Consider the following 21909-nt stretch of genomic DNA (forward strand, 5'->3'; position numbering starts at 1 on the left):
CATTTTAGCCTGTTGGGTGCTGCCCTCTCCCCGGGCCTAGAACTTGGGATAAGGACCAGAGCTTTGCAGCTCCGGTCTGGTTTGGGAGAAAGCAGGTGAACCCTTGGAAGTTTTGTGCTAATGTCATTATGGGAGTCATTTTGGAGAACTGACATCAGTATAAGATGACACAGATGTGACAGCACCATCCTCTCCAGTAGAGACTGACAGGTTCTCGTTTTAATAATCACAGTGGTGTGCTCTTTGTAGTGTAGCTCTGGCCCAAAGCCAGAGCTTGCTAACCCAGAATGCCAGAACTCCTCCTCCCTCCTCCTCCTCCTCCTCCTCCTCCTCCTCCTCCTCCTCCTCCCTCCTCCTCCTCCTCCTCCTCCTCCTCCTCCTCCTCCTCCTCCCTTCCTCCTCCTTTTCCTCCTCCTCCTCCTCTTCCTTTTCAATGTTCAAGAAAAAAAAAAAAAACAGAAAGTAGTTTTTGGCTTAGAGAGTGAGAAAAGCTTTAAAAGTTATTTCAAACAACCACACCCTCCCACTTCTAAAAAATGAGAAGGGTCTTACATGTCGCCAACCCTTTCTTTCTACATGGATTCTGCCAGAATTCAAGTATCTCATATCTTTTCCTATAGTAATGTGCTTTGTGTGTAAAAGACATAGCCATAAATCAACTGAAAAGGAGGAGAAGCAGTACCAGTTACAACAAGCCTATAAGCCAGAATCCACGGCCCTTCAGGGGACTCCAAGACATTCTCGAAATTACATGCAAAGACTCCTATGTGCTGAAGAGGGCTCAGAGCCTCGAGGAGGGTTCTCAGGGAGGTTCCAGAACCAAACAGAAGCAGTGATAGCTTTGTTTCACCAGCCTCTTTGGCAGTAAATTCTACATTCTTTCACATTTTGGGGAAAGTGAGGAGATTTTTTTTTTTTAAATTTTCCACTGCATTTGTTGAACTTATCAGCAAGTGCTGGTAAACAACAGCTGCTGGGCTCTGAAGTCAACAATCTATAGATAAAGCTATAGGAATAGATTCATAAACATCGTGGGGCTATGTACAATGTAATTACAGTATATTGTACACGCAGAGTACACTGCCAGTGGGAAGCGGGGGAAATTAAGCACAATGTGTTCTGTGCTTCGCTGTGGTATTATTTATATGTGATAATTACCCTGATGAGTTTCTTCTTACAGCGAGCAGGGCCCTCTGTGGCTTGTCCTTGCTTTCTGTGCTCAGACCTGCTTCACTGCCCTCCAGCCCTTTATGCAGATGGCGCTCTAATTGTGGTGCGGAGTAGGGAGTGGAGCTGACAGGAACAACCCGACTTCAGAAAGCAGCGTAGGGGCGGGAGGAAGAGCTCTGGTCCAGAGTCCAGATTCCCGCTCCACCACTCCTGCATACTACTAGGGAAGGGAGTGACCCCAGGAGAGTGACCCCTGGAGTTCAGCAGAGGGCTGGACTGTGTATAAACAACATTTCCTTCTTTGTATGGAAAGCCTCAATTTAAAATTTGGAGAAATTTACAGGGGAATTTAGATTCCCTGTTTCAAAAAGAAAGAGGGGAGGGGAGGAAGGTAGGAAGGAACAAACAGAAGCAAAGCGAAGTCCGGCCGGCCATTCTGGACAGATCCCTACACGATGATGGTGGTCAGGAGCCTGGTAACCACTTCCCGAGATACTGTGCTTCCAATTTCCAGCTCTGCTATTAATCTGGCCTTCCTCCTTCTTGTATATATGCTGTGTAGGAACTATACAAGTTAGATTTTCTTGGAGTCCTGGTTTGAATAAAATCCACCTACCTTTTTGATAGCCCAAGTATTCACATCCATAGATAAAAATAAAACAGTCAGTGGACTTTCAGAGCAAGTCATGTCAGAGAAGAAAAGTTTACTAGAAGTCACCAATTAGCCAGAAGGTATCCTTACTCCAATTCGAGCTGCGCCTAGGGGCGTACAGCTGGAGTGGTACTGTATGTGTATGCAGGCAGAGGGGGCCTATGAGGCCCACTGGCTGGCTTCAGATCAGACGTGGTGTTAAGTGCTTTTCCGAGTTGCTAATGAAGCTCCATCTTTGACGTTAGTCCTCATCTGGATCAAAGGGGGTGGAGACAGAGTATGAGACACAGAGGTGAGCTGGGAAGGGAAAACAATTTTCATCTGTCACCAGGGCCATCAGACGGATGCTTCCCTTTTTATTTGGTGCCTTTGTGTGTATATGTGTATGCGTGCACAATACAAAGGAAAATGATCAAAAGAGATGATTCCAGGGAGAAAAGAAAATTGGAGGGTAGGTGGAAGTAGATGGACCAACCGAGTAGAAATATTCCAGTGGAATGGTGTGTGGAAAGGTCTTGACAGAACCCAGGGAATCGATGATAAATGTAATAAGTCAGTGGGGGGAAGAAAGCCGCATCTCACATGCAGATATTACGCAATGCCAACTCTCCTGCTATTCTTTTAACAGATCCGGATGCTGCTCAAGCTAATAAGAACCATCAGGATGTCCGGAGTTATGTACGGCAATTAAATGTGATTGACAACCAGAGAACTTTATCACAGATGTCACACAGATTAGAGCCTCGCAGGCCATAGACATCTGCAGTGCCCAGAGTGACGTTCCGTCTCCAGTCCACAATCTTTCAAAAGATGCTGTGTATGCTACTACTGACTGTGTCGCTACTAGAGAATTCCCCGGAATGAGCAAGAGACACCTCCTGAGAGCCCACCCCTCGGGGCCACATCCTGCTTTCCGACCACACAGGAGCGATCTGTCTTGTCTAACTCGGACATGCCGTAGCTTAGGAATCATCAGCTGTAGTCATCTCCTTCACGGTCGGCACACCACCGCCAGGCTCACGTGAAGGCATAACCTCGGCGAGGGCTATACCAGGCCCCTGACGTCCCTTCCCAGGCTGTTGCAGCATGAGACTGTGCTGTGGATAGGTTTGACTTGGAATCGCCTGCGATGATGTAATTGAATGATTTGTTTACTTAGCACCTTATTTGGGGTCTGGGTTCTGGGGAGGGTGTTGACCATAAAAGTCCAAATTATCCATCATGTTCCTCCATCGTCATAATCTTACCTCTGAAGGAATGGAACCTCATCACAACACTATGAAACATTATGACTGTTCAGTCTGTAATTTCGGAATGATCTATAGAATAATATGTTTACATTGTAACTTTTAAAAACTTACAAATCAGGATTACACACATGAGAATTCCACTAAGAAACACCAAGGTTCTTAATATCGCCAGCGTTAAGGTAGAAAGTAACATTTCAGAAGAGCACAATATACACAAAACATTTTTTCAAATTGAAATATTTTCCTGGGCATTAAAAAACCTTTCCACTACAAATTTATTGTTACTGATGAAAAAAAAAGCATATTTTCTGGACTTAAATGTTATTACAAAAATCTTAATTTTCAGCAATTGTTTTGCACTTTCAGATAGATTGTAAATAGGTTATGCAGTCAATGGTATAGAATTATTTATTTGCTACATAATAGACATTGTGCCAAATAATTCCTTTTTATTTATTTTATTCAGTATGAAATTTTGGAGTACATTTTTTTCTGTTTTCTTAATTAGACTACATTTAATGTATAGGAATTGTATGTACATATCTCTTCTGTAAATAACAGCCAGTATCTTCATTAAATATACTTGACAAGAAATATTTTTTATTGTTAGGGTCTTTGACACAGAAAGTGTTACCTTTCAATATTGTGGGTACTGAAATTTTTCATTTATTTATTTAGTGTGTGTGTATGTGTGTATGTGTATATGTGTATATGTGTGTATGTGTGTATATGCGTGTGTATATGCGTGTGTGTATGTGTGTATGTATGTGTATGTGTGTATGTGTGTATGTATGTGTGTGTGTGTATGTGTGTATGTGTGTGTGTGTATATGTGTGTGTGTATATGTGTGTATGTGTGTGTGTATATGTGTGTATGTGTGTGTGTATATGTGTGTGTGTGTGTGTGTGTGTGTGTGTGTGTGTGTGTGTATGTGTGTGTGTGTGTGTATGTGTGTGTGTATGTGTGTGTGTGTGTGTGTGTGTGTGTGTGTATGTGTGTGTGTGTGTGTGTGTGTGTGTGTGTGTGTGTGTGTGTGTGTGTGTGTGTGTGTGTGTGTGTGTGTGTGTGTGTGTGTGTGTGTGTGTGTGTGTGTGTGTGTGTGTGTGTGTGTGTGTGTGTGTGGTATGTGTGTATGTGTGTGTGTGTGTGTGTGTGTGTATGTGTGTGTGTATGTGTGTGTGTGTGTGTGTGTGTGTGTGTGTGTATATGTGCTGGAGACTGAACCTATGGCCATATGCTTGCTAAGCACACACCCAACTTTATGTGTGCACTGGAGACTGAACTCAGGGTCACATGCATGCTAAGCACACACTCAACCAAGAGCTCCAACCCAGGCTGAATGTGTTTGCTTTGTTTTTGTTGAAATAAGCTCATATACTCACAATCAAGCTCACCCTCTCAAGGTGATCTAGTGAGCTTTAGCATGTTCATGCGTGTTATTGTAAAACCATTGTCACTAACATCAGACTGTGGCTGTGGGGAGGGCTGGTCATGAGTCGTTATCTCTCACTCTCCTTCCAACCCCAGGCAACCCTAATCTACTCTTTGTTGCTGGGAGCTTGCTCTGCACCACCTACGTTGGAATCATGTGATACAAGCCTTCGGTGTCCGGCTCCCTTCATTTAACCCAGTCTTCAAGGTTCTTTTGTGTTCCCTCTTGTATCACAGTCCCTTCCACTATGTGGCTGGCCCCTGTGTGTTAGATGTGGGGGCCATATTTTCTTCACCCCTCTTATCACCTTTGAGCCACCAGAAACGCTGTTGTTATAAGAAGGCAGTGGGTGCGGAACTGCATGTATGGTGCCTCATACCGAGGGGGAAGCTTTAAGAAGGAGACACCTAAAAGTCTTTATATTGCGGACCTATTTGTTTAGTAAGTCTATTTTTTTCCACAGTGTGAGTGTGTTCCAGACAGTATCAGTCTCACAAGTTCACATTATTTCCCCACCAGCAGAAATACAACTACAAAGACGAGAGAACGAAGACACTGTCTTCAAACACGTTCAGAGGCCACTGCATAGCAGGTCTGGTTCTTACAAATGCGTCCTGGTTCTCATTAATATATTAACGGCTCTGAGAAGTCCAATTAAATTTGGTTTAACGTCCCACAGTTAAAACCTACCTTGCCAAATGCTAAACCAGGTAAATGGCTTTCTATGTTTCCTTAGATAATATTTCGGTGCCCTAAAGAATAATTATTGCACGCAATATTGACGTCTGCCTATAAGTACACACATACAATGCCAGGGATGTTCTTTAAATCACAAAATAAATTTCCCTATAGTCGCGATTGTTCAATGTTTCACTGTATCATAGGCCTTAATTAGCTGCAAAGGTTTCACTGTTATGGCTTTCTAGATGGTCTATAAAGATTATTAACAGGGTGAGTGTCCATTCTTCCTTGCTTTTATCTCACTTTTCTTTATTCCTGCAGTCCTCATAAGCTGCTGTCCCGTGCTCACCAGCACCATTCCCCAATTCCACGGTGACAGACACTCTAACCTCACCTGAGTTTACTTTCAACATCATTAAAAATTAATGCATATTCTCCCACATGTATTACCCTGGTCTCCCAAATGGGAATAACAATTACTATATGAAATAAAGGTAAGAGATTTTAATTACAACTGGCTCTCATATAAACACATTAAATTCCTTTGTTCGAGGTAGAAAGGATGAGGTCAAAAAATTAGGACTCTGAAAAGTATACATACAGTTGTAGCCAGGAAACCCTTCCTGAATCAGGAGAAGCAGTTAATATTTTAAAACTTGCAAACAAGCCAAAAGAAAATGAGATGCCTACAGGGTCATAAGAAGGATAATGAGGTTTGCTGAAAGATGTGGGGGAGGGGGGGGAGAAAGAGAATGTTTTTCCCAAAAGCTCTAGTAGAAAATTATACATTTATGTGTTTAACATAACTGCTCAGCGAGGTCACTGGCATAGAGTCCAGTAGCTGAGTTTTCCCAGCAGCGTTTGAACGCCATGCAGGTTAAATACATTTCCCTCCCGAATTCAATGGCATTTCCTCTCAAGCTATGAATGCTGATCAATGACTACCAGTGTGAGAAAATTAAAAGAAGTGTCACTCTGGTTTCAAATTGTGCTTCTGATAATAATAAAAATTCAGCATAGAGGAAGCCGTGTGGTAAAATGAGTCCCTGCCTTGAATAGCTTTTCCTTTGTTGTCGATCTAAAATGCATTACACGTCTTGCTTCTGAGTAATTTGAATCTGTCCTACATAGCACAGTGTAGTGTTGCACGAGCAGGCCACAGCAGCCTCTACTTACAAATTGGAGACAACCTTTAACTCAGCTATCGCCGGTCATTATTTCTATTTGCTCACTGGGTCCATTGATCCATTAGTGGGTAATAATTGGCCTGCGCTATAGTTTGCATCTTGAGCATCCCTAAAGTGTTTTTATGTCCCCAACGCATGGTGATATTGGGAGATAGTGGCACCTTTAATAAGTGGCACCTATGGAAAGAATTGAGGTCATAGGGGAGCCTTTAACGGGTGGGGCCTCAGAAGGAAGTCAGGTCACTGGGAGCAAGGGTTGCTAGGATTCAAGCCTCTTCTTCCTGGCAATCCTGATGCAAGGAACTTCCTCTACCATGTGCCCCAACAGACCATAGGGCAATGTGGTCAAAGGACTTTGGATTGGAGCCAATGACCATGAGCCAAAATATAATTTTCTTCCTCAAATCTCAAGTATTTTGGGAGGTCTCTACAGACTCAGGATTCAGTGCTGCAACAAGCCACAGGGAGTTCCTCTTCTCGGAGCTTACCATAGAGTGGGGCGAAACAGAAGAAGAAACATGACCAGACAGACACATGTAAAAACCCATTCAAGGGAAGTTATGATGTTAGCGTGCACAATGAGGATTTAAATTCCTGAGGTGAGGAAAATGTGGCCAGTGGAATTGTCAGTTGATCTGAGCTCTGGAGGAGAGGAGGAAGAGGGTTTGTTATATGATGGAAATGATACTCATAGCCAGGGCTAGGATGCTCAGGTGCCTACAGGGATCATGGGTAATACTCCATGATGTGCTGGTGAGCTAAGGAAGACTTACTTTTTTGGTTCTTACTTTTACTTGAGTAGTTTGCAGACATGGAGGAATAGAGTTGAACTTCAGACGGTGAGGCCCTGGAGGGGAGATCCGTTGTTCTGATCTGTCACCACACCCTGATTTATGGAGAGCACTACCCACCATACCTTAGTCACATCACTGTGCAAGTTAGGAGGGAGCTGAAGCAAACAAACAAAACCTACAGTCGCCCACCTTCCCTTCACCTAAATCTTTTGTAGGACACATTTCAACTTCATTGGGATAGAATACAAGAAACTCAAACTTGCCCTTTAAAACTCTTTTGTAAGTAAGAAATTCGATGCCACTCTGCCATACAGATCCGTCCCCATACTAACTCTAGCTATCTTGAGCCATGACTGCATCAGAGTAACCCCAGTCAGTTTTCTGCTTTGTTTCCCAGCCGGCCAAAATAGCCAGAGTAATTGGAGTGGTATATGGGACTTTACACCCGGCCCCTGGAGCCGGGAATGTACTTGACTCTGAGACGAGCTTAAGATAAACCAGGCAGTATATGTCTGGCTTGGGCTAAGTCATTTTTGACCTGAACAATGCATATGCTCTTCCCTTGACCTAAGCTAAAGGGCTCTGTACCAACTTGCTGCTGCCTCTGACCAGACTTTTCTCAGGAAATCCTCCCAATAAACTGTATTCTGTGTAACCCTAGATCTTTTCTCTTTCTTTGGGTCCATGGTAACTCTGAGCTGGTCCTCACACACTGAAGCCAAGTTATTCTGGATCAGAAACATTTATATCATTGGACAGCTATCACGATCTGTCCGATACCCTTCCAGCACCCAGGGTGGAGCCCCACACCCCTCAGGCAGTACACCCCACTTCTCCTACAGATGTACTAACAGGCAGTACACCCCACTTCTCCTACAGATGTACTAACAGCCATTCTGCCTGTCTCTGTATGTGCCCTTCATGTGCTGCATGTAGGGGCAGTCATTCAGTACTTGCCTTTTTGTCCTTCTGTGTCTGAGGTTTTTGGTGTAGTTTAATGTATTTGAGCTTCATCCGTGTTGTATCATGTGTCAAACGGGAATCTTCTTCCCCTCTAAGGCTGATTTTATTTTTCCCTTGTGACACAGGTCTCATGTAGCTCAAGTTAGCCTTGAAGTCAGTACGTAGCTGACGATGGCCTTGAACTTCTGATCTTCCTACAGTACTGGGATGATAGCCATAAATTACCTTACCTGGTTTATGAATTGCTCAGTATTGAATCCAGGGCCTCAGGAATGCTAGGTAAGCACCCTACCAGCTGAGCTACAGCCCCATCCCAAGGCTAACTTATTAACAGTCCGTTCATGTACATAATATATTTTGTTAATTTATCCATCTATTGACAGACATGTGGCTTATTTCTAACCTTTGGCTATTGTGGATAACACTAATTTATGAGTGTAGGCATAAGAATACCTGCTCAAGCTCCAGCTTTTTTAACTCTAGGGGTGAAATTGCCAAATCATATCGCAATTCTATGTTTAATTGTCGAACAATATCTTTGACAGTTTATTCTTTGAAATGTTCATATTTTGATAGAGTTTATCTATACTCACCATTACTCTGCCAAGGTATCCTATCCACCCAGTTACCTCCTTCCAGCTCCCCTATTGCCCCACCCTGTCACCCTCCCAAGTTCATGTCCTCCTTTTGTTGTTATTAATAACCCCTGAATCCAGTCAACACCGTCTATCCGCACATGGGTGTGAGGTCATCTCCTAGAGCATGGACAACCTGTCAGCATCCACTTCCGCAAAGTAGAGTGACTCTTTCTCCAGCACTGCTAATAGCTTCTCCACCAAGGATGGAGTCTTGGGGGTCCTCCTCCACTCCTGATGGAATTTTGACCAGCTAGATTTGTGCAGTATCTTGAGAAGATAACCACAGGTGCTGTGAACGGACGTGTGCAGTAGCAATGTCATATCCAGAAATTAGCATTTCGCAGCTCTCCTCCTCATCGGTTAGTTCTTTCTGCTTACTCTTCCACACTGTTTCCAGAGCCTTGAAGGGAGCAGGTTAGCATAGACGATTCATTCACAGCTGAGTGCTCAGAGTTACTACTACGTGATACATTGACCAAATGACTGTCTGCATTAACCACTACGCTATTTACATATATTAAATCCTTATGTGTAAGCGCACATGGGCATAGGAGTTTGCATTTGTGTGACACAGCACATGCATGGAGGTCAGAGAACATCAAGTGTCAGCCCCCATCTCTCATCTTCTTAGAGACAGCGTCTCTTATCTTACTGGCTGGCCCACAGGCTTCCTGGGATCTCATGCCTCCCCTCCTATCTTGCCGGAGAAACACACGGATTGCATGTGTGTGCCCCTGCATTCAGCACTGGTGATCCCAGCTCACTAAGCTTTGAAGGGCTTGCCACACTTTCTCCCACAGTGGCTGTACCATCTTATGGGCGTGACCCACACGTTGACATGACCCACGATTGCCTGTGTCATCTCCTTTAGGATGAAGCTGCCAATGTCTCCCATGGGGAGGTGGTGTCTAGGGGACTGGGGACTCGGTATTTGGGTGCAGTAGTGTAGGAATGACTTGGGTGTGTCCCCTGAGGGGTTACATAATGGAAGCTTGGTCAACAGTGTGGCGGTATTGGGAGATGATAGAAACCGTTATAAGGTAACTAGATCACAGGAGCACACAGTGGGACCCTGCTTCATTCTTGTGATCTGAAGAGAAAGCCTGGGCTCCCTCTCTCTTGGCCTTCTTCCTCACCATGGACTTTCCCTCCTCACACACTTGCTCTTACCACAATGCCATTCACCATGAGGCTCTCATTAGAGGCTGGGTAGATGAGGTTCTGATCTTGGACTTGTAGCCTCCAAACCTGTAAGCTAAACAAACCTCCTTTCTTCATACACTGCCCAGCCTTAGTAATCCTCTAAACTACCAAGGTGTGCATGAGATGTGATGAGAGTGGATTAGTAGAGCAGGTTTCCCAGCTTTGACACATGATTGCCTATGTGGTGACCATGGCCCCAGGACCTTGATCTGTCTGTAATCCCGTTGCTCAGTGTGTTAGTCTGACACCAGAAGAAGGGAAAGAAATGAACAGCTGATGTTACTAACCCTGACAGAATAAAGATGTGCAAATGTGAGAGTGCCTGCCTTGCTTAGGCATGTGTTTACCAAGCAGTTAGGGAACATCAGGAACACGATGTCCCAGGAATCCAGAACCTTGCTCTTTCTGGCAATTTCCATCAGTTGAAGCTTTGCCATGAAGCCCAAGGCACTGCAAAGCTCATAGGTCCTGATAGCCCTTTCCAGCCCTGGAAAAGAGAGGTGCATAGAACACCATAGGGAAGCTTCCTGGGGCCACCCGAGTCCTATCTTGCAGGTCTCTCTTCCTAACCAAGGAAGAATCAGGAATAGAGGAGGCCCAGCACAAGAAAATACGGAGAGCACAGCATTCTCTGGATCAGGTTTCAGCAGCATTTGTGTCTACAGGGCAAATAGGTGATTCCCAGCATCTCTCCTCCTGTTCCCTTAGCCGGGGCAGCAGTCACCAGCACAGTGGTGACATCTGGGACTTGGCAGAAACACAGCATAACTGATGGTTCCCAGCCCAGACTGGGATGTTTCAGGGCAGGTGGACATGTGATGACAGATCTGTCTTTGCAGCAGGGAGAAGTTCTCTGGGTAAGAAAGCACGACACCTTGGCATGGGGTTGGAGATGGATTCTGCAGGTCCCAAGATGCCTTTAGAAGGATAAAGAAAGAAAGATGTGGATCAGTGGAAAGACAAACTTTACCCGTGAGTCCTTCAGTCGCTCTGTGTATTAGTCAGCGTTCTCCTGAGAGACAGAACTGTGGAACAAGCCTGTTCTTCATGATACATTTTCTTCAAAGGGGAGGCATTATAAGAAATTAGCTCATGTAATTACAGAGGCTGAGGAACAGTCTGCAGTACGAGATGGTAGGCTTGGGACTCAGGAGGTCCAAAGCAGGCCCAGCGTATTCCAGGCTGCAGCTCTGTAGGTAAAGAGCCAGGCTAGAACCAGCACTTGAGGATGAAAGCCCCCATTCCTGCAGTCTAACCGGCTAAGTTCAGGCTTAATGCGCCAATTAAAGGAACCCGTAATGGTTAGAAGCACAGAAAGGAGATTTGCTTTATGCACAGCACGAAGACTAGCTAAAGGTGTCTGTCTTCCAGGCAGTAACAGGACTTTTAGGTTAAAATAAAGGATGGACAAGGGCAAGCAGCAAGAGGTATATAAATGAAACTGTCTCAGTCAAGGTGTGGGCCTGTCAGTCATGGTCACAGCTTGGGTCCTGCAAAGTGGTCTGATATGAAGTTATTGTTGTTGCTGTAGTCATATGAAGGAGTAATCTAGTTTTGACAAGATGATCTGGTCCAGGGTGGAACATCACTATCATAGATAATTGTCCTAATCTGGGCTGACGTGAGGGGTTCTGTCCTGGGAGGCTTTGTTTTTCCTGGAATCCAAGGTGACTTGCAGGGTTTAGGACAATGACTAATCTCTGTACCTTCAACCTTGGAGGGTGATGGGCTTAGGGTAACTGGAAGGTATTCCGTGCATGATTGGTAAGCCTATGCAAAGTCTACCCCAAACCAAGGGCCAGAAGGCAGAGTATGCTACTAGCTTGCTTGCTTGCTTGCTTCCTTCCTTCCTTCCTTCCTTCTTTCCTTTTTGTTTTCTTTCCCCTCTTTTCAAGCTCGATGCACACTAGAGTCATCTGAGAAGAGGCAACCTTAATTGAGAGACTGCCTTATCATTTTGGCTGTAGGCAAGTCTATAAGACACGGTCTTGGTGGATGTGAGAAATCCCAGCCCACTATGGGCAGTGCCATCCTGGAAAGGTGGTCCTGGGTTCTATGAGAAAGCAAGCTGGGTAGCCACGAGGACAAACCAGTGAGCAGCATCTCTCTACCGTCTCTGCTCCAGTTCTTGCCTCCAGGTTCCTGCCTTGAGCTCCTGCCCTGACTTCCCTCCGAGATGATTTGCAACCTGGGTCTATAAGCTGAACAAACCATTTCTTACACACACACACACACACACACACACACACACACACACACACACACACACACACACACACACACAGAGCAAAGCACGACACAGAGATGCCAGGTTTTCCTTGTACACTTAGTTTCCTCTGGGTCGAAGGGAGGAATTGATGAATTGATGCTTTGTAAGGAGACCTGGTAATACTGATGAGGTCCAGAGGCAGTCTGCTGGAAGGTGACGTTCTTCTTAGGGGAAGCTGGTCATCTTCTTCTATTTAGTGCCTTCCACTGATTCCAGCTGCATCAGAGTGCCTCTGTCCTAAAATCAGTCTGCTTTACCTAGAATACTTCAATTTAAAGATCAGTCTTATTCCCCAAATACCCACTGAGTTGGCACATAAATCAAACATCACGGAGTATAGCAAACCACTTCAATCAGTGAGTTTTAGAAAGTACTTTTCTCCGCCTCCTGCACCCATGCAGAACTTCAAAGCCACACTGCTCAAGTGGTAGAAGCAGGGAAGAGAAAGTCATTGTGATCTTGCTGTCATCTGCTAGAGTGAGGGCGACACATGGGAGGGATGGCTGGAGAATCTGCCACTCTTCGTTGGGAGTTGTTCCAGACCTGGTGAAGCCATTTGTTTAAAGTATTTGTCTTGGTGACTTTAGCAGTCCTGGGAGAGGCAACATAGGACAAAAGAAAGAAGTCAAGCTTGAGCATTGCTTGATCTGCGGTTGACTTAGGAACACTCACATTTGCATGGTTTGGGGGGCTCTTTCTAGCTACTACCATCTCACTGGAGAACCCCTCAACCAGACTTCCCTGCGTGTGCTATAGTCTGTACCTTAGGCTTTGGAGGACACGCCTGGGCTGCAAACTTTGACTGATATGTTCCAAAAAGATGGAGAGGGGGAGGGAAGAGCTTTGAGTCTTGAAAATGACTTGGGAATGGGGGACAGTTGGGGGATGATATTAAAAACTTGCCCTTTGTCTTAGTCAGGGTTTCCATGACTGTTGAAGAGACACCATGACTAAGACAACTCTTATAAAGGATAACATTTCATTGGGGCTGGCTTACAGTTTCTGAGGCTCAGTCTACTACCATCATGGCAGGAAGCTTGGCAGTATGCAGGAAGGCAGGGCACTGAAGAAGGAGCTGAGAGTTCTCCCTCTTGATCCAAAGGCAGCCAGAAGACTCTCTTTTCCACATTGGGCAGAACCTCAGCATAGGAGCCCTGAAAGCTCATCCCCCACAGTGACACACTTCCTCCAACAAGGCCACACCTCCTCCAACAAGGCCACACCTCCTCCAACAAGGCCACACCTCCTCCAACAAGGCCACACCTCCTCCAACAAGGCCACACCTCCTAATAGTGCCACTCCCATGGGCCAAGCATATTCAAACCACCACACCTTTTGTACCCCCAAACTTGTGTTAGAATAGTTAGACAAGTGTTGCTGAACCAGGATACCTGTATAGCTGTGGATGCCTGTGTGCAGGTATGGCTTAAAAATTCTTTGCAGTTAACAGATGGCATTCTTTAAATTACTGGATGAGAAGGATGAGAAGTGAAAATAAGATAAAAAGACTCATGCTTCTTTTTAAAAATTATTTTTAAAAATTATGCATACATGTGTGTGTGCACACACGTGTGAGCCTGCAAAAGTTAATGTGTACCGTGTGCATGAAGGTGCCTAAGAGGTCCAGAAGAAGGTGTTAGATCCCCTGGTGGGCGGCAGTTGTGAGACAGATGATGTGGGTGCTGGGAACTGAGCCCTTGTCCTCTGTAAGAGCAATAAATTCTCTTCCCCTGAGTTATCTCTTCATCCCTACGACTCCTGCTTCCTACCTACAGATCAAATGATCAAAAATGAAAGAACCAAATAGAAAAAAAATTAAATTAAAGCACAAGTTATACCCACACAAATCATACTAGAAATTAGGTTTTCATGTGGCCTGGGTGTTCATTGAGAAGTTCAGTTCACAGAGTCTAGAATCAATTTCTCATGGTTATGAGATTTCTCCTAAAAAGGCTAGCTCTTCATCAACGGTCCTAATCTTTTCTTATCTAATACACATAAGCCATTATAAAATCCATTTGTATTTCTGGCTTCAGAAATTAAACTGTAAGTATGAAGCAAAGTATACATTAAATTAGGGATTATCGCTTGCAGCACTCTGTGTGAGCTGGGTGCTGCTGGGCCATTTTAATTAAGAATTCCTTCTCAAAAACAATAAAAGCAAATGAATAACATTAAGTCAACATTGAAACAGTCGTGGGGGGTGGCTGAGATAGGCAGCCATATTACACGTGGGCAGAGTTCACGTGTATATTTAAAAGGCACATCTTCAGCTACCAGAAGGTCTGGGACATGAATATAGAGCTCTTCGGGGCACCAAGAGATACCTGGGTGGAGGTTGGGGGAGGAAATTCTTATTTTTTTTCCTAGGACAAGGAAGGCCACTAAGGAGTTCAGAGCTTTAAATAAGTTTTCTGAATGTTGACTTTGGAAGGGAATCTGCTGGGCTATGCTGATTCAGTCAGCAGCGCTTCCTGCCCATTCATTCCACCATTTATTGAACACGTATGTACTCTGTACCAGGTACATATGTGTGGGATTTTATTCTAAATCCCCAGGAGGTGAATAGTGTCACTGTCTCCTGATGAGGAAACACACAGAAATGAAATAGCTTGGCCAAGTTTGTGCTCATAGATGATGGCAGAGCGTGGGGTCGCAGTCAGTAGGCCTGATTCCAACACACTCACGCTGAGGGTGCCCTGTGTGCCCATCTTTCTCCCCTAGAAGACTGGATCTGTTTACCTGTGAGGCTGCGCAGTAAAGGCAATGGGATATAGTCAGAAGCTCAGGCGCGAGATTTGGTTTTCCCAAAGCACAGTAATTAAGGTTTTATGTACATATGCAGACATGTGCGTATGCACCTGGTTATTTCCGGATGGAGTCTGGCTTCAAGCTGTGCAGCTCCGTGATGCTCTTCCTGCCTCGTCCTCCTCAGTAGCTGGGACCATAGGCAAGCTAGCTCAGCTCAGCGAGGTGTTTCGTGGTTTTTGCTTTGTTTGTTTTTCCAGAAAATAAAATAATTAACTTCTTTAACTACCTTAAAAAGTAATTTATCAGCTAGCGGGACAAGTTTCCTTTTTTATTACTCCTTTTCCTTTGCGAGATTATAATATACTTACATTATTTCCTCATTCCCCTTCCTCCCTCCAAACCCTCCCATCTGCCCACCCCTTCTTGCCCTTTCAAATTCATGACCTGTATTTTCTTTAATTGTTGTTATACACACACACACACACACACACACACACACACAAGCACACATATATATTCCTAAATACAACCGGCTCAGTTTATATAATGTTACTTGTATGTGTGTTTAGGGCTGATCGGTTGGGAAGAGAACACCGAATAACCATGAGGTTGAGTAATCTGTATTGTTCCCCCTGGATTTTTATCTTTAAAATAGAAGTTTGTTGGTGTGTGTGTGTGTGTGTGTGTGTGTGTGTGTGTGTGTGTGAGAGAGAGAGAGAGAGAGAGAGAGAGAGAGAGAGAGAGAGAGAGAGAGAGAGTCCTTAAACAAATTTTCCCTGTGTGTCACAGGTCAGCTACAGAAAGTCTATTTTTCCCAGGATCTGATAGTGCTCCGTATTCCCCTTAAGTGAGAGGACTCCATTGCATTTGCAGTCCTTTCTCTGAGACAGTGTGATCAGTCCCCTTGTATTTCCTGCTACTCTCCATGCTTTAGTTATTGAATTGATACCGCTGAAGCCAATGTGTGATTGAGCTATGCAAACACACTAACTTTTGTTGACGATATAGAGAAGAGGTTTCACTACAGAGCTCTGGGATATCTTATGCTTAAACATCCTCATCGGACACAATCTTGTTTGGCCCTCTTGGCTGCCAGTCATCTGGTTTCTTCTTTCTCCTTTTTGTTGTCTCCATCCCACCCTACGGGCTGACTGACATGCCGTTGTTGAGAACCTTAAATCGTGCTAACTTGAAACTTTCAGGAGACGCTTCTGTTATAAGGTTCATTTGCTTAAAATGGGTATTACAAATTTATAATACATAAATAAATAGCTATGAGGCTGGTCATGGTGGCATGTGGTTGTTGTTTCATGTAGGTTGATGTCAATATGCAGGTGAGGGTTGGCACCAGTTAGGTCCAGGTCATGACTGGACAGTAAAAGAAATAAAGAGTGGACAAAGCTTTTGTAAGGCAAGGGAGGAGAAGGAAGGAGAATCAAGATGGAGATGGAGAAAATGACCCAGATCCGGGTGGTCTTGAATTGACAAGGTAGCTGGGATGGATTTCTGAAGGCAAATTTATCTTATCTGTGTGGGCAGTTTATATCCTTATCAATCGGTTGTAAGTTTATCGTGTAGATGTATCGTGGATTGAGAATTTAACATATAAATCTGATTGTTGGGTTACAGTTGGTTGAGTCTTGGTTTTAACGGGTTGTTGGGAGTTTATACCGTAACTATTAGGGGGCGGATATTGGGACTGTAAACAGAGCAGCAGCAGAGAATTACAAGAGCTTAGCCGCTGCTGAGACCGGGGACTGGATGTGAAAATGTGAACAGAGTCCAGTAAGAGAGCCACACGATAGGCTGTCTCTGTGAAACTGGCGCGGCAGCGACCTGTCTGGGTCAGGGAGTACTTTGGGGGCAGCGTGGAGCCACCGAGACAAATTAGCGCTAGTTCCAGTGGCCTGCTGGAACTGGAACTAGTGAGGGCACTGCCCCGAGGGTACGTGCGGGAATCTTTCTGCCCTTTTTTATTTTTTACCGCAACGGTCTCAGACATCCGTAAAGCTGAGCCAATGATCACAGGAAGGACTGGGTCTAATTGCCAAGGAGCACTGTATATAATCAGGACATTTAAGAGGGGGAAGCAGAGACATAAGGATTTTTATGAGTTCAAGGGAAGCCTGGTCTGCATAGTGAATTCCAGGACAGGCAAGGTGACATAGCAGGCTTCAGAAAAACAAGGGGAAAACCAAACAACAGACTGATAACTTGAGTCCAGGAGGTAGCAGTAGCCTGGGTAATAAGCTCAGCTCAAGACAAACACAACAGTTGTGATCTGACATGTACTCAGGAAAGTACAGTTACTTAAAACCTACTGCCTCTAGCTCTTCCTGCCTTGTATAGTGTAGTGTGGATGCTGTGTGTGTGTATCATATGTATATGTGTATTTGGGGGTGTGTGTATTGTGTGAATGATGTGTGTATGTGGCGTGTGTGCTGTGTGTGTATGTGTCTGGCACGTGTGCTGTGTGCGTATGTGTATGGCATGTGTGTGTGCATGAGTGTGTGTACTTGGAGTGTGTGTGTGTGTGTGGCATGTGTGCTGTGTGTGTATAGGTAGCATGTGTGCTGTGTGTGTGTATATGGCATGTGTGCTGTGTGTGTATATGTAGCATGTGTATGTGTCATGTGTGCTGTGTGTGTATATGTAGCATGTGTGCTGTGTGTGTGTATGTGGCATGTGTGCTGTGTATGTGGCATGTGTGCTGTGTGTGTGGCATGTGTGTGTGGCATGTGTGCTGCGTAAGTATGTGTGGTGTGTGTGTGTGTGTGTGTGTGTGTGTGTGTGTGTGTGTGTGTGGCATATGTACTGTGTGTGGCGCGTGCATGTGTTCCTATCAGGAGCAGTAAATATCATTCCTGTGTGGCTTTACTCAGATTAGGTTGGGAACGAAGAGTGAATAGTCAAAGCCTTGAGAAGCCAGGTTGTGCCCAAGCACATTCTCGGCATGGGGACAGGCTTACAGAAATAGGAGCCTCTCCAAGTCACTGCCACTCCACTAGGAGACAAACTCCCAGAATACACACTGAGGTCACTCCTCCTTTCTCTTTAAAGCCACCAAGTCATAATGAGCTCATTAAGGGGTAGGTTGTTTCCCCTTTGCTATTTCTGGTAGCTGCTCAGAGGCAAGAGGGATGGTTTTGTGCCTTTATCAGGTTCAACTCCTAATCTCCCCTGATCTTTACCTTCCTAATAAATGCTCACTCTGAAGCCGGGAGATTGTTCAGTGGTGAAGTGCGCCTATTGTTCCTGCAGAGAACCTAAGTTTGCATCTCTGAACTCTTCAGGCAGCTCACAACTGACTGTAACTCCAACCCCAAGGGGTCAGACACCTCTCTGACCTACACACACACACACACACACACACACACCCGTGCACATCAATAAATGATTATTTTCTTTAAAACCAGTCATTTCAGTAGAGGGCTCTTAGCTCCCAGAAAAGTCTTCACTTCCATGTACAGTCTTCCCTACACTGTTTCCTGTCTCCTCTCCAACCATCTTGACATGGTTTCATTGGCCATGTGGACCATAACTTTGCCAAATGATCTACAGTTCAGGGCACAACAATGACTCAATCATACAGACAAAGCCAACTAAGAAAAAAAATACATTGTTATTGAATTAGACAGCTTTTTTTATTGTAAGAAAATACCTGAAACAATCACCTTATGCAGAGAAAAGGTCATACATTTTTTGTTGTTCCTTTTCCCTTCCCTTTCCTTCCCTTCCCTTCCCTTCTTCCCTTCCCTTTCCCTTCTCTTCTTTTCCCTTTTCCCTTCCATTTTCCCTTTCCCTTCCTTTCTTTTCCTTTCCCCTCCTTTCTCTTCCCCTTTCCTTCCCTTTTCCTTTTTCTTTCCTTTCCCTTCTTTTCCTTTCCCCTCCCTTCCCTTTCCCTTCCCCTTCCCTTTTCCTTTTCCCTTCACTTTCCTCCTTCTTTTCCCTTCCCTTCCCTCCCCTCCTCTCCCTTCCTTTTCTTTCCTTTCTTTTTCTTTCTTGACTTTCTATATCCTTGATGTTGAACTCAAGTTTTCTGAGTTGTGGGACTAAAGGAGGGTGCTTTCCACCTGGCTTAGCCCCTTTTGAAGGTGCGAGCATGGTTGGTTGGGTCATTGCTCTGGGTCTGTGGTGAGGCAGCATACTGTAGAAGAGCAAAACTCCCCACTCAATGGCCTGGACAGGAAAGTGCAAGTAAGGAGAAGACCGGGTCCCACGGGATCCTTCAGAGATAACACTAATGATTATACTAGAAACCCTTCTGCTGAGTCCTGATGTCAAGACTTCAACCTTCAACACATGGGCCTATGGGGGCCTCAGAGCCAACTGTTTTTGTAAAGAAAGCCTACCAATCAACATACCCTACTGCAGACTAGATGTGTTCAGAAAGTGCCTATAGGAGAAATCTACATCATAGTGCAGAAGAAAATGCATGCCAGCTCCTTAAAATAGCCAGAATAGTAATTTCGTCTTATATATAAATGACAACTAGGAATCCCTAGAGGTATCTGAGAACATAGAATTGTAAAATCTAAATAAAAAGAATACAGAATACTCAGCCCCAGGGGAAACAAGTCATCCAAGGAACGGAAAAGTCACAATAATAATAAACGCTTAGCATGGGAACCACAGCCAATCATAGCAATAACTTGCTTTCCTGAATGCGGACTCTGGACCGGGTCCTGTTTTCAATGTTGTACAGGCATTGATTTATTAACTGGAACAAAAACCTAATTGTTGCCCTCAAATTGTAGAGGAAGAAACGAGTTCCAGAGAGACTAAATAAAATACCCAAGTCCCTGGGGCTCAAAAGAAGATGGCGGTTATCACTCCAGGCTTATCCAGCACCACAGACTTTTTTTTTTTTCAGTCCCTATTCCATAATGCTTTCAACTATTAATTTTTTGATGTGTGTGTGTGTGTGTGTGTGTGTGTGTGTGTGTGTGTGTGTGTGTGTGAAGGCCAAAGGTGGAAGTCAGATGTGCTGTTCCTCAGGTCCGGTCCACCTCTGTTTTGCTCTTGTCTCACAGTGGCTTGCCGCTATGGAGGCCCCAAGCCCCAGGAATCCACACATCTCTGTTGATCCAGAGATGAGCTTACCAGTCCGTGCTACCACGCTTGGCTTTCCCACGCAGGTTCTGGAGACAAAACACAACTCACTCAGCAAGTACTTTGCCACTATAGCCATCTCCCCAGCCCCCAGATTCTTAGTGCCTTTAGAGCATTTCCATGTCGCCCTTAACATCCGTCCTTAGGGATCCATCAGAACCTCAGGTTCCCTGATATCGGCCGAGTCCATCATGACTCACCCAACCTGGGGAAGAGGAAGAGCTTGAACTTGGTTACCGGGTCCATGTCTGTTTAGGGTAATCATACGATCAGACTGAAGTGAGGCCCAGGAGTGACGAAGTCTAGAGTGCTGTTCGGTAACAGAACGTCAGCCCTGACCATATCCAGATCCATCAGGAACAGGCATGATCTCCAGCATCATGGGATACGTCTAAAGTGACTTCCTCTAGAGACGAGAATGCTGCCTGCGTTGTCGAGCCAGTCTGGCACACTGAAACTTGTGGAAGGTTTGTGTGATGATTTTCATAGCAAAATGACCTAGACAAACTGGTCGTCTAGACAACCGTAGACCGGCTAAGTGAGGCTGAGATTTGATGCTCAACTGAAGTGATTCCCTGGGGTTTTTTGCCCATCTGACTTACAATTACTTTGGAATGCTTGCCACAAGGATTTAATAAGACTTGCCCTATATGAATGAAATGGGAAACTAAGACAACTACGAAGGTATTTCAACTGATTTACATTTTCTCCTGACATCCGGCCACAGGACAATCTTGAGTGAAATGTTTAAGAAACAAGGCTGGGAGGAGGGGGCAAAGATGTATTTGTATACACGAGTATCTTTGGAAGAAAGTATCTTCGCTTGCAGGACCGTGGAAGATCGTTTGTTCACTCTGAAGGAATTATCCTCTCCCATCCCTTAACTCACCCCTCCCCCACACTTGGCTGTAGTGCATTGTTATCAGTCCAGACTCCTAGGACAAAACACATCCTGTCTCCTTGTTTTTCCCTAGCATGTAACACATGTGTTTGATTTTTCTCCCCCCACCAGGAAATAGCAACTTATGACTACCTAAGACAATTTCAAAGAAAGGACTGAAAATGGGGGTTATTACATGAAGAATTATCACCAAGTACGATAGGAAATAGAGCAGAGCATGTCTGGAAGGGGGTGCTAAGAGTAGGGGCCAGCCAAGTGTCCTCAGGAATCAACTCTCACCTCAGGTGGCAGCCCACTGTTTTCCATCCAGCACTCAGGAGGCTGAGGCTGAAGGACCACACATTTCAGGCCAGCAGAAGAAGCTTTGTAGAGAGGTTGAGGCTGTGCACAGAGAATAATATGAAACTACGGTTCTAAAAGGAAAATAAAGCTAATAAACGGCTTCCAGAAAAATCAGTGTTTTCAAGAAAAGTTAACTCTTTAAGGTTTCAAAACTAAAAAAAATAAAAATAAAAATAAAAGAGAGGAATCGAGGGGAAACAAATTTACTTTTTTCTTTTTCCTTGCTTTCTTTCTTTTTTCAGACAGTCTTACTACGTAGCCCCACATGGCCTCTCACTCACGCAGATTCCTCCACCTGTGCTTCCCAGGAACTGGGATTAAAGGACACGTCAGCACACCAGGCTTTTAATTGTTTATTATCTTTTATTTTCCATGTCTTTTATGAAATAATTTTTAAATCTGATGAATAAAATTATGTTAACACAGGGCAACTCTAAAATACTTTAAAATGTTCTCTCCAAATCATAGCTTCAGTATTCGACTGTATCCAAAGCCAGAGATGAAATGATTTTGACATTTACTGAGAAAATGGGCATTTGCTCTGCACATGCTCTGAAACAAATC

General features: G+C 44.5%; 1 protein-coding gene across 2 annotated transcripts in view; it reads left to right on the forward strand.

Annotated features, from left to right (window-relative positions):
- The window catches only part of Rapgef4 (Rap guanine nucleotide exchange factor 4), a 287989-nt gene extending 284321 nt beyond the window's left edge, over nt 1-3668 (forward strand). Inside the window, exon 31 of one of the 2 annotated variants that reach the window (XM_032903483.1) lies at nt 2451-3668. In XM_032903483.1, coding sequence (XP_032759374.1) covers nt 2451-2578 — 128 coding nt within the window. In that variant the 3' untranslated portion in view covers nt 2579-3668. The remainder of the gene's footprint in view (nt 1-2450) is intronic. The other variant, XM_032903485.1, reaches the window with a different exon arrangement.
- The last annotated feature ends 18241 nt before the right edge of the window (nt 3669-21909 follow it).

The sequence above is a fragment of the Rattus rattus genome, chromosome 5, assembly GCF_011064425.1.
Source record: "Rattus rattus isolate New Zealand chromosome 5, Rrattus_CSIRO_v1, whole genome shotgun sequence".
Lineage (NCBI taxonomy): Eukaryota > Metazoa > Chordata > Mammalia > Rodentia > Muridae > Rattus > Rattus rattus.